Genomic DNA, 12,642 nt, shown 5'->3' with positions numbered 1-12,642 from the left:
AAAACCATCCATCAGGAAGCTAAGGTAAGCAAAGAAAGTGAAACCAGCTGAGAATACAAACTAGGGGATTCAAGTGCTGCTGGGTCCAGGTGATACCTGGAAAAGACAGTCAGACCTACAGAAAGAGGAATCCAAACAACTAAAATGGCTTTGACCAGCTACCACCAGTAATGCAGACGTGGGGTGGGGGGACTTGACCACTGCCACAAAAGGAGAGAGGAAGCCCATGTCTGGCATTCATTAATATCAGAGCAGAAAGGAGCACATTCTGAGCTTTCATCCCCGATCCTTACGTCACCGCTAGCAGGCCCTCAGCTAAATCATATCAATTAACGTCTTGATTTCCAAATCTCTAAAATGAGGTGAAAACAGCTGGTATTTCAAGTTAATTATATGAAAGCCTACAGATCCTCCTATGTTTATCGAGTTTTGTTTTCTTTTTAAAAGAAAAATGTGAAATGCCAAAACAAAGAAAAGGACAAATCCATCTTTCTGGTTCACATCTTCAACCTTCCTCCTCCCCCTGCCTCCTCCTCCTCCTTTTCCTCTCCTCCCCATCTTATTCCTGCAAACCCAAACACTAACAAAGTGCTCAGTCTGTTGGAAAGAAAGTTTTGGCACTATCCATGCAGGTAAGAAGTAATCAGGATGACAAGGTGGGGAGAAAAAGAACAGCAGCAAGTCAGAGTCCCATTGGCTTCTGCCTGTCCGACTGGCAAAAGCAGAAAGCAAAGCCTCAAACCAGTTCTCTGACAGGGCCCAATGCCTCGGCTGCACCCCCGTGTAATTACACACTTGAGTGACTGGACTCTGAAGAAAATTGAAGGCCTGAGCTCCGAACAGCTGCCATTTTCTCTCTCCATCACACCAGCGTGATTACTTGAGAAATGAACAGCCCCGGCTCAAAGCTACTCCAGAATTCTCAGAGGAAATATGGCTCCGTGTTCCAATAATGAGATTCTTAAGGCAAGCGTTACTTACAATCACTCCGCAAAAGGAGCGAGCCGAGCCCCTATATCTTACAAATTAGAATTTAAGAAACCCGGCGACAGTCTTAGACGATCATTACTCTTCTGCTGCTCCAAGGATTCTGGGCTTTGGTCTATTTTTAGTGCAGAAAACTGTTAAGTCCTTAAAAAGGTAATCATAATAAAATGAAAACTCACCATAATTAGCTTCCTAAGAAGGCAAATTCCAACCCATTTTAGGGTCAAACAGACAGATTCTTCTACTCCCTTATCATTACCCTTTTTTATCAGAAAGTCCTGGCTTTATCCAAATGAGAATTAGCAATCTTTGTATTAAAATTTTTTTAGAAAAGTCTAACTAGTCAGAGATTTCTTCCCTCTTTTGACTGAGAAAAAAAAAAATCAGTCAAGTTGCCACAGATAATATCACTTGTCAAAACCTGTCACTTGGGGAAACTGAAATGCTACATAGTACTGATATATTTTTTCCTTTCAAATGCATATCCTGGTTTCCCCACCATCTAGCCATTCTAGGCTAGCAAAGGTAATGAACTCTCCCTGCAATTACATACTTTTAAAAGTGGGTATTCTAAAAAATGTTATATCCTCTCCAGTTAACCAGCTAGGCAGATAACTGAATGATTGGCACTGTTGTTAACCAGAGATGTGAGGTAGATAGTTTCCCTTCATTCTTATATATGAAATTTTAAAAAAGCGTGAAAATTTATAGCTTTTTTTCTTCCAAGAAGGAATAATGGAATTAAGGTATCAAAAATGTCAATTCCACAAAGGGACAAGAAAGGAAACTCTAGAAGCCAAAGGTACTCTAGTCCCCCCAAAAAGACACACATGCAAGAACAAGGCAATTGTTCATAGGATGGGGGACTCTACGAACAGTCCTACTGTTCTCTGATTCCTAGAATTAACAGAAAAATCAAAGAACGAAGGACTTAAAAATCATCTTTAAAAACCCTTAAGTCCACAAAAATTCCATACATTAGTCAAATGTATGTTAGCCCTATCCACATCGACTAGTCTCACTGTTCATTCTCACCTTCTACTGTCATATTACTAGGTTATGGGGACAAAAGCATGTTATCTACTCCCCAAACAATACTGAGCTTAGATTTCCATGTGAATAAAACAGAAAGGGATCAAAAAAGATGCAGAATACATTTAAATATCTTCCTTTGGTAGGGAAAAGACAGCACTGGAATTCTAACAGTTGTTTTTTGCTTTTAAGTTTTGGACATGAGAAACATTGCTGATATTCATGAAACAAACCAGTTACAATGAAAAAGTACACTGGCTGGATAAGACTAAATTTTAAAGCTACTGTCATGAGTGACAACAGGAATGAAGAAGCACAGGGCCTAAGTAGAGTCAAGAGATTGGAGTCCCTGGGCATGATTGTATGCATAACAGCCGGAACAATTCTTTCTTGAGTGGAGCAGGTTCCTTCAGGTCAAGGACAAAGACAGATGTGAGAAATTGTTAATCCACAACCCGAGCCCCACTCATCTCACAATTATAAAAGACAGGAGCTTTTCCTCTGACCACAGCCACCAGAAGGAGAAATACTTTTTTTTTCATATTATTAACCATCCTTACAGGTTCTGAAAAGTTGTACTCACAATAAGCATTGTGACCAGAAGATTCTTCTTGGTGACTTGAGCGTGAGAAAAGATATAGTTCAGTACAGTGTTCATGTCACTCTTATTCTCCTCTCGAAGAGCGAAGACACATTTGTCATAGTGACCTGCAAGCAGCAAAAAGAATTGGTCCTCACCCATGTATGAAGGTTCACGTTTACATGCTATTTGCTTTTTAATGTCTCTACTTCACCTGATAAGCTGTGAGAAGAACTATCTTGAGAATTTTCTTGGAGGAGTTTGGACAGAATTGGCAGTCTGGTTTAGTCAAAGGAGCAGTGGACTACGAGTAGGCAATCCAGTATAAGACCTGAGCTCAAAGCCTCGCTCGGATCCCAATATCCTATGTGCTCCTGGAAAAATCACTCTACCTCTCTGAGCCTGATTTTCATTAAAAAGAATTGAGAGGTGGAGGAGGGTGTACAGAAGAGACTAAGGGGTTGCGGATAACTCCAACTCCCCACACTTACTCGAAACTCTCTCATAGCTTCCTGGAATGATTTCCTTACAAGAGAGGGTTCTGCTGCTTAAAAAGAAATGTCAATACCATTAAACCCGATGATCTTTAAAGCCTACTCCAAGTTAATATTCTGGTTCCATGTTTGACTCACTGAAAGTGTTTCACCCTAACTAGAAGGAACAGTTTTAGCTAAAAATAAAACAATGCAAACTTCTCAACAGCCACAAGAAAGATGACTGCAACCTCTGGAGTCAACATTTTCCCTTGTTAAGTCCATGAAACTACTAAGAAATGCCTAGGAATTCCTAATCCAAATGAAGGCATAGATCAAGGAGAACATTGAGTCAAAAGGTCTGCAGGGAGAGCAATTATGTATATTTTCACTGGCCTTTTACAAGGCCACCAGGGACAGGTTAGTTCTAGCCAAGAAAGCTATGTTTTGCAACAGAAGCATAAGCTTCAGATATACTGTAGTGATATCCACCATGGGATATAAGTAATAGTCACTTCTTTAGGAAACAGCTTACCTCAGAATTAAATTTCCAAGTATAGGAGAATTAGAGTTTGAGTAATCTCAAGGGTGAGAATTTTATGAAATCATGAAAATACTAAATGATTATCGCCTCAGTTCAGATTCCATGTTAAGTTACAAACCAAAACGGTGGTATTCAAACTGCATTACCATGGATTGATTCCCAGAATACTAAGGACACTAAACCAGGGCAACTCTGCTTTCATCTATTTTAAATATTAAAGATGGATGTACTTTTTTTTAAAACATGAAACTAAATATATTTGAAAAACAGTGGACTACAATATTTTAAAAAGCTGCCAATTTCATAAAAGACCCATTTAGAACAAAATGGAAGCTGTTTAAAAATTGGATGTCCTATATAAATTCATATTTCTCCCAACCAAGACTTAGCTTTGAAATGACAACAGAAATATATCTTGGTAACAGGAATTACTAGCACCAGAAGAAGTAAAAAGAATACCCAGGGAAAAGGCAGCAGAGACACTAAGCAGAAAGCAAGCAATGATATCAAGTGTTCTCTTTTTTAAAACTTTTTATTGTGAAATACACACACAGAGGAATAAACATTTGTGAAACCACCATCTATCTTAAATAGAACATGTTTAGTGCCTTTGAGGGGTCCTATGTGCTCCTCCTCTGAAACAGTTACTAAGCTGAATGTCATGTTAATCATTCTTTAACATTTCTTTACATTTATCACAAATGTATACATAGTTTCATTTTCCCTGCTTTTCAAATTAGTAACAATGCAATTATTGTGTATGTATCCCTCAGTAACTGGTTTCTTTCCCTTAACATTACATTTTTGAGATTCATCCTTTTGTTCACATGTGTACCTTTGTTCATCCATTCGCACTGCTATACAGTAATCCATTGTAGAAATACACTGTACTCGATTTCAATTATTTATTCTACTTGTGTATATTTAAATTTTCCTGTCTTTCTTACTATCATGAACAATGCTGCCACAAACAGTCCTGTATATGTCTCCCAATAAACATTGTTAGTTTCTCTCTAGAGTATATTATCTAAGAGTGAAACTGGTAGGTTGAAGAGTATATAAAAGTTCAACTCTATTAAGTATTGACAAACCATTTTTTAAATTAAATATTTAATGTTGAAAGTATTATATATACTTGTGGATCTATTTTTGAGCTATTAAGTTTCATTGGTCTACTAATCTGTCCCTACAATAATATTGTCATTTCAAATACCCTACTAAAATTTGTATTACAATGTTAACAAATCTACAAATGAATTCAGAGAGAATTAATATTTTGCAAGTGTATATTCCAATCTAAGATTATGATATTTATTTAGATTTTCTTTATTATTGTTAACTAGTTATGATTTTCTCCAAAAGATGCTTGTACATTTATTTTCTTGGATTTATTCCTTAGTATTTATTTTGGGTTGCTATTTTAAATGGTATATTGCTTTTCTAAACAACTGTTCTACTATACAGAAATACATTTGAATTTTGTATATTGCCTTTTGTATGTAGCAACCTTTTAAACTTCAAATAATTATAATAAATATGTGGATTCTTTGAGACTTTCCAGGTAGATATCATACCATATCTAACAGTGGCAAACTTATTTCCTTACTCCTTTCCAGTCCTCATACCTTTCATTCTTTTTCTTGTCTTACTGCACTAGCTAGGATATCAGTATGATGCTGAATAGAAGTAATGATAGCAGTTGTCCTTGTATTATTCATAATCTTAAAAATAATACTTTTAATATTTCACCATTATGTATCCTATAGATTTTTGATGGGGAACCTTTACATAACTGAAAAAGTTCCATTTCATTCTTCATTTGCCAAAAGTTTTCATAAATGGATATTAAATTTTGTCAAATGCTTTCTCCCCCATATCTGGAGATGATGACCATGTTTCTTCCTTTTAAAGTTAATATTAATATTTTTAATATTAATCGAGCTTACATTAGTGGTATAAAACCTACTTGGTTATGAAGTATTATTTTGTACATTGCTAGATTCAGGGTGTCAATATTTACTTAAGGATTTTTACTGGTTATGAGTGGCTGAGCCATCCTTTAAAGCAGGGGTGGGGGATGTTCAGCCTGCAGGCTGTATAAGGCCCGTGAAATCATTTGGTCTGGCTCGCCAAGGCAACCACAGGCGGAACTGACTAGAAATGCAATAAATCTAGGTGCTTTTTTCATAGCAACATAAATATATATTAAGTGAATTATATTAAGTGAATGATGTTATAAATATCCAAATGGCCTTTGGCAGAAAAAAAGGTTCCCCACCCCTGCTTTAAAGAATACAAAGGGAGCAAAAAAAATAAAAGAAAATATTATGTAATATTTCAAAGTATATGGTACTTCACTGCCATCTTGTGGCAGGAAGCAGTATCAGCAGTATGAAGCTGTACAATCTTAGCTAGGGTATTTCACATTTAGAGACTTTATACATCATTTAGTGAAGCTCTTCAGAGAAAGCCAGGGATAAATTCCACCTAAATGGTACACGGAAAAGGAGTGGAAAATCTGAACCTTTTTCAGATGCCTGTAGTTCAATCCATGGATTAGCTGCTGAGAGGCAAGCTCTTCAGATAGGGTTTCTCAATTTCAGCCTGGTCATGATTCAACCAATTCTCTATACACGGTCAAGAAGACATCAACAGGGAATGCTAATCTCTACTAGAAAAATTATCTCAGTCCTTTCCCAGAAGCACATGGATTCACAATCTCATCAAGCTGTGTTTTGTTGTTCTTTCTTTGGCAGTGGTGGGTTAGAGAGGCTTAATTTTTAAGGGAGTGGTGAAAGGAGGAAGCGTTATTAATGGCAAGTGTTAGCCACTGGCTGGGCTGCTGCACAGTCCTACAGGGAAACTTTCTCAGATACAGAGTCCTCAGAAAGAGGCTTACCGTTCTGAAACTGTGTCTCTACTCGCAGGTACTGCCGCAGCAGATCCATCACCACAGCCTTCATGTGGCCTCGGATGCCACTTCGATACCTAGGCAAATAGAACAAGTCTCCACTGAAAAACCTGATGGGCTAACACTATTAATAACAGACTATTAAATAATAAACCCAGAGCCCAGATTTACTTTGTAGAGTTTCCACGGAACATACTTTCCCTCTGAATATATGACAGCACAGGGGCCAGCCTAAAATCAGCTAACTGGATTAATTCAAATCTCAAGCTTAAAAGAAATCTGGCTACAGACAAGATTTTTTATATATATATAAAGAAAAAGAGAGAAAAGATGAATAAAAAACAAACAAAAAACTACTTGACATCCCTACCTACTCTGGGGTTCAGTTCCCACACCTGTGAAATGGCTAAGAGATATCTAAAAAATCTACAAGTATCTTCCTTTAGTCCAATAGTTGGTTCTATAAGTTAAGAAGAAATGTTACATTTAGGCCTTGTGCCAGAAGAAAAATCAGGGGTTTTATCAAAATTGCAAGAAAAAATAAAATGTCATTTCTGTGCCTTAATAATTGACAGAAGGAAGTAGAATAGAAAGAAGTCATCACAAATATTGGGTATAACAGCTCACAATTCTAAGATATTTAGAAGATATAAGGTATTCTCTAAGATATCAGTGCTTTCTAATTTATCTAAGTCAAACCTGAAGTAAATCTCTTTGTGACTACTTAGAAGAAAGGAAGGTAATGAGGATGGATAGGTCCGGGCATCTGGAGTTACATGTAACTACCTCTGTACCAGCTGGACAATGCTCTGAGTGTTCATGAAGAAGACTTCCCGTTCAGATTTCCGGTTCAGTGTAGCTGCATGGCTATCTAGGATGTTGGCAATCTAATGTGTAAGAAAGAGAAAAAAATGAAACCCAACCCAACGAAGAGACCCAAAGCATTAACCTGTATAATATCACCACTAAGAATCTTAATTATAACATGATAATTTCTATCTTTTATATGTAGGGAGCAGCTGAAAGTTACTGGGCATAGATTAGGGGCTTGTGTTAAATAAGCAAACAACTTTTACTTCTTTTTACCCTTTCCCAAATGAATTAATGAGTGCATCACAAAACCTACCAGAGGCCATGACAATCAAGATATATCAAACGTCAAGGTCCAAACTTTACTCCCCCCTTGCCTAGCTTTACTCCCTACATGCAAATTTGCTTTAAGGATACACATGCTGCTGAGGTGGTAAAGAAGTCTTTGATAATAAAACTGTGAATATCCCTCACTTTAAATTCATAAAGATATCTCTGATTTGGGTATATGTTCCTCATAACCACAGATACTTTACATGTCACATACAGTACTTTAATTACTGGGCTTGTATTGTGTGGCAGTTTTTTGAAGGGTACAATGCTTAAAACTTTAACAGCACAACATCCAGATAGTAAAGAACTGGTGGCCATTAGAAAATGATACTATTGCTCTATAAGTACCTGCTGGCTGGGAAACTGACAGAGGACTGATGTGATGTTGCTAGCATACTGAGCCATTTCCTTCTTGATAGACTTCTCCACGTTGGGGGGGATGCGGCCAGATACACTGGTCATGATATCTTGCAATTCTAGGAGAGGTAAGGAGGGATCTCTGAGGGTCTTCATCAACCGCTCTACCCAGTCTTTTACCTAAGAAGAAGGGAATAATAAAATAGGATCCAGACAAGTTAACACAATAAATAAAATGATATACCGTATTTTCCGGCGTATAAGATGACTGGGTGTATAGAAGATTTTCCTGGGTTAAAAGTCGTCTTATACGCCGGAAAATACGGTATCTGAATTCACTATCATATAGTACTTACTTTGAAATTGCAATAAAAGCATCTAACACTGCCCAATTATATGTGAAGTCAATAAAATGCATAAGAAGCAAGGATTTAAAGACTTCAGCTCCCTAAACTAAAGGGGAAAGAGGTTCATCTAAAAAAAAAAAATTCTTTTGCAACTTTTAAACTATCTTGGAGAACAGGTACCTTACCTTATTTGTACATCCCTTCCCAAAGAGAAGTGATTCATACCCTGCTGCTAAAGAAAGGATCTGGAAGGCAGTATCCATTCATCACGTTGACCAGGTTGTCCAGGACATAGTGGAACACTCGATGGAGCTTCTCGCCTCTAAGTGCTGTGCTCTGGATCTGTGGCAGACTGCCGGTGTGAAGCTCAGCCTGTCAACCCCAATGAGAAATCAAATCATCCACTACCTTCTATGCAGGGTGCAAACATACCACTCCAACTTAGAATCATCATTCAAAAATCAAGACATCCCTTCACCATTTGCAGCTATAAGGAAAGAAGGCAATGGAGGAAGCATCATGAAAAAAAAAAAATCATAGAATCTTATTATCATAGTAACTCCTGCAAACTCTAATTTCATTAATACTATAAATACAAAAATAAGGCATAAGATCAGGAGGAAAAGCTTAAGAAAAACTGGCAAACCAAGCATAGAAATCATTTGCCCCTCCAAATTACCCGTCATGTAATTAGCTCTTAGAAAGCAATTATTTTTTAAATATGTTTTTATTGATTTTAGAGAGAGAGGAAGGCAGGGGGAGAGATAGAAACCTCGATGCATCAACATTGATCGGCTGCCTCCTGCACGCCCCCAGCTGGTAATCGAGCCTACAACCCAGGCATATGCCCTGACCAGGAATCGAACCTTGACCTCCTGGTTCATAGGTCGCTGCTCAACCTCTGAGCCACACCAGCCCGGCTAGAAAGCAATATTAAAAGTCCCTTCCTACTTGCCTGCTGGACCTTGCTGGGGTTATCCAACTGCATTTTGGCTATTACACAGCCAGGGTCAAGAGCTGCTCCAGGCCGCTTGACGTAATGAATACAGCCAGACTCTATAGCTGTTAAGGTCATTACCATCTTCATCACCTATAATGAAAAATAAATAAAATTATAATTTAATCTCTCTTTACACAGATGAATGATTTAAAGAGGTCACTTTTCCCCTCATCATCTAAGTTGGACTGTATCTTACTCAATCCAGAAAAATGGAAATCTACCAAAATCTCCAAGAGATTACCAAGGAAGGCAATTAGAAAATCTCTCAAGATCTAGCTTTAAGGATTAATAACAGCTACTGGAATTTCCTATTTTTAACTGTTTAAATCCATTTTTTCATAATTTCTATTTTTACATTTTTTGTACTTAGAAGTGATGAACAATTTAGTCTCCTCATACTCTCAGATCTAAATGCTCACTCTGTCTACATGAGATACCCAAGCTAAAATCTAAAAGTCATTCTTTACTTTTTTTTCTCCCTTATCTACAATTATGAAGCCCAGCCAAAAACATCATCCGAACCTCTCAGAAATCTTTTTCTCATGCTAGCTGTTTGGTTTAGGCCCTCATCATTTCTGGCCTAGAGTACTTCAAAAACCTCCCAACTGAGTTCCCTACCTGCTATGCACCTCCAACAAGAACACTAAGAGCAATCATTCTAGAACCAAAATCTTACCCTAACACTTTTCTATGTAAAATCCTTCCATGATAGTCTAAGCTTCTTAGTATGTTTTATAAGGTCCTCCATGATCTCAAATTGTTTACTTATTTAGCATCTTTGCTTGCCATTCCCATTAAAACTTAGTCCATTCTCAAGCAATACCAATATGTACTTGCGGTTCCCTAAATATACCATATCTCTTGCTTCAGTGCCTTTGTACATGGCTGTTCCTTCCCCTTTAAACATTCTTCCTTGCCCTTCTTCACCTGATCCATTATTATCTATCTCTCAAAACTAAAATCAAAGTCCCTTCTCTCAGAAGTCTTCCCTTAATAGCCACCTTCATCCACCCAGCTCCACACTAACTTGAGTTAGGTGGCCCTCTGCACTCTAGTGCTTGGCTCTATCAGAATCATATTTTATTACTTGTCTGTTTAGTGCCCCCCCCCCCACCTATCATATTTTTCCTGTATAATCAGCACATAGCACAATACCTAACACTCAATAAGTGCTATTGCAGCCTAGTATCTATTTTTAGAGCTAGCAATTCCTCATCTGTCAAAAAAAAAAAAAAAAAAAAACAACCTCTGAGCTTTGCATTTATTGTTAAAATCTTAAGATTCCTAGTCCCAATTAAACTAACTGATGCTCTTTCCTGTCTATTTTCTATTTGCTTTCAGTTACTCTTCAATCCTAGTCTATCCCAGACAACCCCATTCCTACCTCTCCTCCCATAAAACAAAAGCCCTGTCACCCCTCCAACCTCAATCTCAGCATAGCACTGGCCAGAAAACACATGGCCTCCATCCTCCACAATGTACTGGATTAACTTCCCAGCAGAAGGTGAGCGCATCACTGAAGGGTCATTCTCCTTCTCAAACACACAGGTTTTATTGCCAATTGTGATTCGATATCTAGGAGATAAGTACGGTATGTAAGCCAATAAATCACCTAAGGAATTCTACCATAGAGAATGGTAGAATAATGTAATTCTTTAAAAAAAATACAAACTAATAACTTTATTCTATATAAAGACATGCACACAGGATACTCATTTCATCTTTGTTTATAATGCTAAATAAGCAAAATTTCCTTCAATAAAGATTAGATTAAATCAATTATGATACATCCATATAATGAAATACTATACAACCATTAAAAATAGGCATCTCTATTTAAAAAAACAACAACCCACAAAGATGATAAAGATGTAACAGCTAACATTTCTTAAACCCTTATTATGCCCCAGACAAGTTCTTTAGCACTTTATATATGTTAATTCATTTAACTGTCACAACATTGATTGGTGTTGAACAATCTACAACAGTGGTTGCCAACTGGTGGTCCATGAGATCCAAAAGGTTGGCAACCACTGGTCTACAATATATGTTAAGGAAAAAATAAGATGCAAAACAGTATCTAAATATTATTTTTATTTATGAATGCATTTAAAAGAAAAAAACAGTACATATACACTGAGTGGCCAGATTATTATGATCTCTAAATGCATAATAATCTGGCCACTCAGTGTATATCCTATATAATAAAAGGCTAATATGCAAATTGTCCCCTCGACCAGGAGTTCGACCAACAGGCAGGCCGGCCAACCACCCATGTCCCCTCCCCCTGGCCAGGCTGGCCGGACCCCACCTGTGCACGAATTCATGCACCAGGCATCTAATATATACTGAGTGGCCAGATTATTATGTGTTCAGAGATCATAATAATCTGGCCACTCAGTGTATATGTAACTTGTAGATGCACATAAAATTCAATACATAAGAAACTATTAACAGTAGCTCCTTATAAAGAGGAGAACTTATTTTTCATATCTACTCACATTGAAGTGGTAAGAGACAATATTTTTCATTGTAAACACATTTTTGTACTCTTAAAATTTTTGTTAAGTGCATGTGCTATTTTTTTTTAATTAAAGTAGAATACCAAGATTTTGAAAAATTCCAAGAGCTAGTGACTATCTGAGAGGAAAGGTTGATACAATGACCAACATATGGATCTCAAACAGCCACTCACCTATCCACTTCTTCCTTCATGTACGTGGTATAACTGCTGCCATCATAGGACAAGAGCAGTCCCCCGTCACTCAGCCGATGCACGTCGACTTCTACACATGAGCCGTTCATGATCACCACATAGGAGTTAGGGGACTGTCGAGTCACCTAGGAAATGAGATCCAGAAAGGACACGTCAATATCCCTTCCAGGTGGAGTCCCAAATAAAACTCAGTATCTTAAAAATATAGATTTTAAAAACCTATCAAAGAGGAAGGAAATTCCTAGCACTGGTGCTCTTAGCATCAGTGTCTGAGGGCATGGATCAGCCCTGCTCCAAGCAAACAGGGTGACTTTAGATCAGTGATGGCGAACCTATGACACGCGTGTCAGCACTGACACGCGTAGCCATTTCTGATGACACGCGGCCGCTGAGGCGGCTGCATGCCGAGGATGAAACATTTGCGAAATAATGTTTTTTCCTCAGAGTGACACACTACCCGAGTTATGCTCAGTTTTTTGGCGAAGTTTGACACACCAAGCTCAAAAGGTTGCCCATCACTGACTTAGATGCTTCCCTGGTCTGGCTATTCTC

The 12,642-nt window shown here is 37.7% G+C and overlaps 1 protein-coding gene across 1 annotated transcript in view; it reads right to left on the bottom strand.

Moving 5' to 3' along the window:
• ACACA (acetyl-CoA carboxylase alpha) overlaps positions 1–12,642 on the bottom strand; it is a 212,024-nt gene that overhangs the window by 131,536 nt on the left and 67,846 nt on the right. Inside the window, exons 18-25 of the mRNA XM_028157549.2 lie at positions 12,070–12,215; positions 10,799–10,949; positions 9,330–9,464; positions 8,600–8,746; positions 8,019–8,207; positions 7,314–7,414; positions 6,516–6,604; positions 2,603–2,727 (exon numbers count right to left, since the gene is read on the bottom strand). Of these exons, the coding sequence (XP_028013350.1) occupies positions 2,603–2,727; positions 6,516–6,604; positions 7,314–7,414; positions 8,019–8,207; positions 8,600–8,746; positions 9,330–9,464; positions 10,799–10,949; positions 12,070–12,215 (1,083 nt within the window). The remainder of the gene's footprint in view (positions 1–2,602; positions 2,728–6,515; positions 6,605–7,313; positions 7,415–8,018; positions 8,208–8,599; positions 8,747–9,329; positions 9,465–10,798; positions 10,950–12,069; positions 12,216–12,642) is intronic.

Source organism: Eptesicus fuscus, chromosome 20, assembly GCF_027574615.1.
Source record: "Eptesicus fuscus isolate TK198812 chromosome 20, DD_ASM_mEF_20220401, whole genome shotgun sequence".
NCBI lineage: Eukaryota > Metazoa > Chordata > Mammalia > Chiroptera > Vespertilionidae > Eptesicus > Eptesicus fuscus.
The sequence above is the reverse complement of the archived record's forward strand: the minus strand, read 5'-3'. Positions and strand labels throughout refer to the sequence as shown.